The sequence below is a fragment of the Homalodisca vitripennis genome, chromosome 4 (assembly GCF_021130785.1).
Source record: "Homalodisca vitripennis isolate AUS2020 chromosome 4, UT_GWSS_2.1, whole genome shotgun sequence".
Taxonomy (NCBI): Eukaryota; Metazoa; Arthropoda; class Insecta; order Hemiptera; family Cicadellidae; genus Homalodisca; species Homalodisca vitripennis.
The window spans coordinates 201,028,478-201,030,320 of NC_060210.1; the positions used below are offsets into that span (position 1 = coordinate 201,028,478).

At 46.3% G+C, this 1,843-nt stretch overlaps 1 protein-coding gene across 1 annotated transcript; it reads right to left on the reverse strand.

The window, feature by feature from the left end:
* Positions 1–707: 707 nt before the first annotated feature.
* On the reverse strand, positions 708–1,843 carry LOC124361370 (keratin-associated protein 10-2-like). The gene is made up of 3 exons (XM_046815418.1): positions 1,835–1,843; positions 1,014–1,748; positions 708–839 (listed from the first exon to the last, which is right to left on the reverse strand). The coding sequence occupies exons 1-3, from the start codon at positions 1,841–1,843 to the stop codon at positions 708–710; spliced, it is 876 nt and encodes a 291-aa protein (XP_046671374.1).

Sequence of the window (1,843 nt, forward strand, 5' to 3'; positions counted from 1 at the left end):
GGTATCATAACATGTTTTATATTGTTTTAGAAATACTGTATGAATATGCAGCTCAGCTAGAAAATGTTTTCAATTCTCTCGCTCTGAATCCTGCTCTAGGCTTCGCTTTGGGACCTGATACAGTGGAACCTTAATAACTAACCTCAAAGTCAAAATTCCAGGAATAAGAATTACAAATCCTTTGAAATTTTGGTAACATATAATGCTAGAAATACTGTGTTAATACAACATACTATTATTGATTGTTCCGCAACTGAAATTTTGATAATCTTAGAAGAAAGCGTAAACTTCTGTAATATATTTTTGCATTGTGTTGTGTGTTCAACCTCTATAAGGTGGATGTCCGACAGAAGTAACCTCAATAGCAGAATGACCCAGTTACAGGCCACACAAACTCAGTGTCTAGCACAAACCTCAAGCATTCTGCTCCGGCCAGCAAATATCTCACTAATCAGAATTCAGCAACTGAAAGTTTTACCAATTACTTTGAGAATCGTTTTATCAAGTTTCTACTGTATACTATCATTAAATACCTTTTACTGTAAGAGCTGAATATCATGTTTAGAATGTAAATTTGAAAAGAAAAGTATCTCGGCCTATTAGCAAACAATATTAGTTTTTGAGCAAAGGAAGTAGAACATTTTCCTGCTTGGTTGTTCTACACTAAATGTACACTTGCTCAACACGTGTAGTCCACTGCCTATGTTCTAGTACAGACAATCTAGGTACGGTTGTGTAGATGGTAGTGTCAGATCGTAGACGGTATAGATGTGGCAGGCTCCCCACACACCTGCAGGACCCACACATCTGCAAGACACACACACCTGCAGGGCACACACCTGCAAGACACAACTGCGGGACACACCTACATGATTCAACTCTGCAGGACACACACATCTAAAGTACACACTCGTGAGGCACACATCTGCAGGACACACACACACACACACACACACACACACACAAACACACGGAGGACACCCCCGTGATACACACACCCTCAGAACACACACCTGCAAGACACTCAACTCCAGGTCACACAACTGCAGGTCAAACCACTCCAGGTCACACAACTGCAGGACACATAACTGCAGGTCACACAGCTGCAGGTCACACAGCTGCAGGACACATACCTGCAGGACACACAACTGCAGGTCACACAACTGCAGGTCACACAACTCCAGGTCACACAACTGCAGGTCACACAACTCCAGGTCACACAACTGCAGGACACATACCTGCAGGACACACAACTCCAGGTCACACAACTGCAGGTCACACAACTGCAGGTCACACAGCTGCAGGTCACACAGCTGCAGGACACATACCTGCAGGACACACAACTCCAGGTCACACAACTGCAGGACACATACCTGCAGGACACACAACTCCAGGTCACACAACTGCAGGTCACACAACTGCAGGTCACACAGCTGCAGGTCACACAACTGCAGGACACATACCTGCAGGACACACAGCTGCAGGTCACACAGCTGCAGGACACATACCTGCAGGACACACAACTCCAGGTCACACAACTGCAGGTCACACAACTCCAGGTCACACAACTGCAGGACACATACCTGCAGGACACACAACTCCAGGTCACACAACTGCAGGTCACACAACTCCAGGTCACACAACTGCAGGTCACACAGCTGCAGGTCACACAGCTGCAGGACACATACCTGCAGGACACTCAACTCCAGGTCACACAACTGCAGGTCACACAACTGCAGGACACACAACTGCAGGACCAGTCACTCGGTGGGGAGCCTGGCAGTACAAAGCATGGTGCTATTCAGTGTTGACTGCCATCCAATAAAACCATTACACCCGCCAT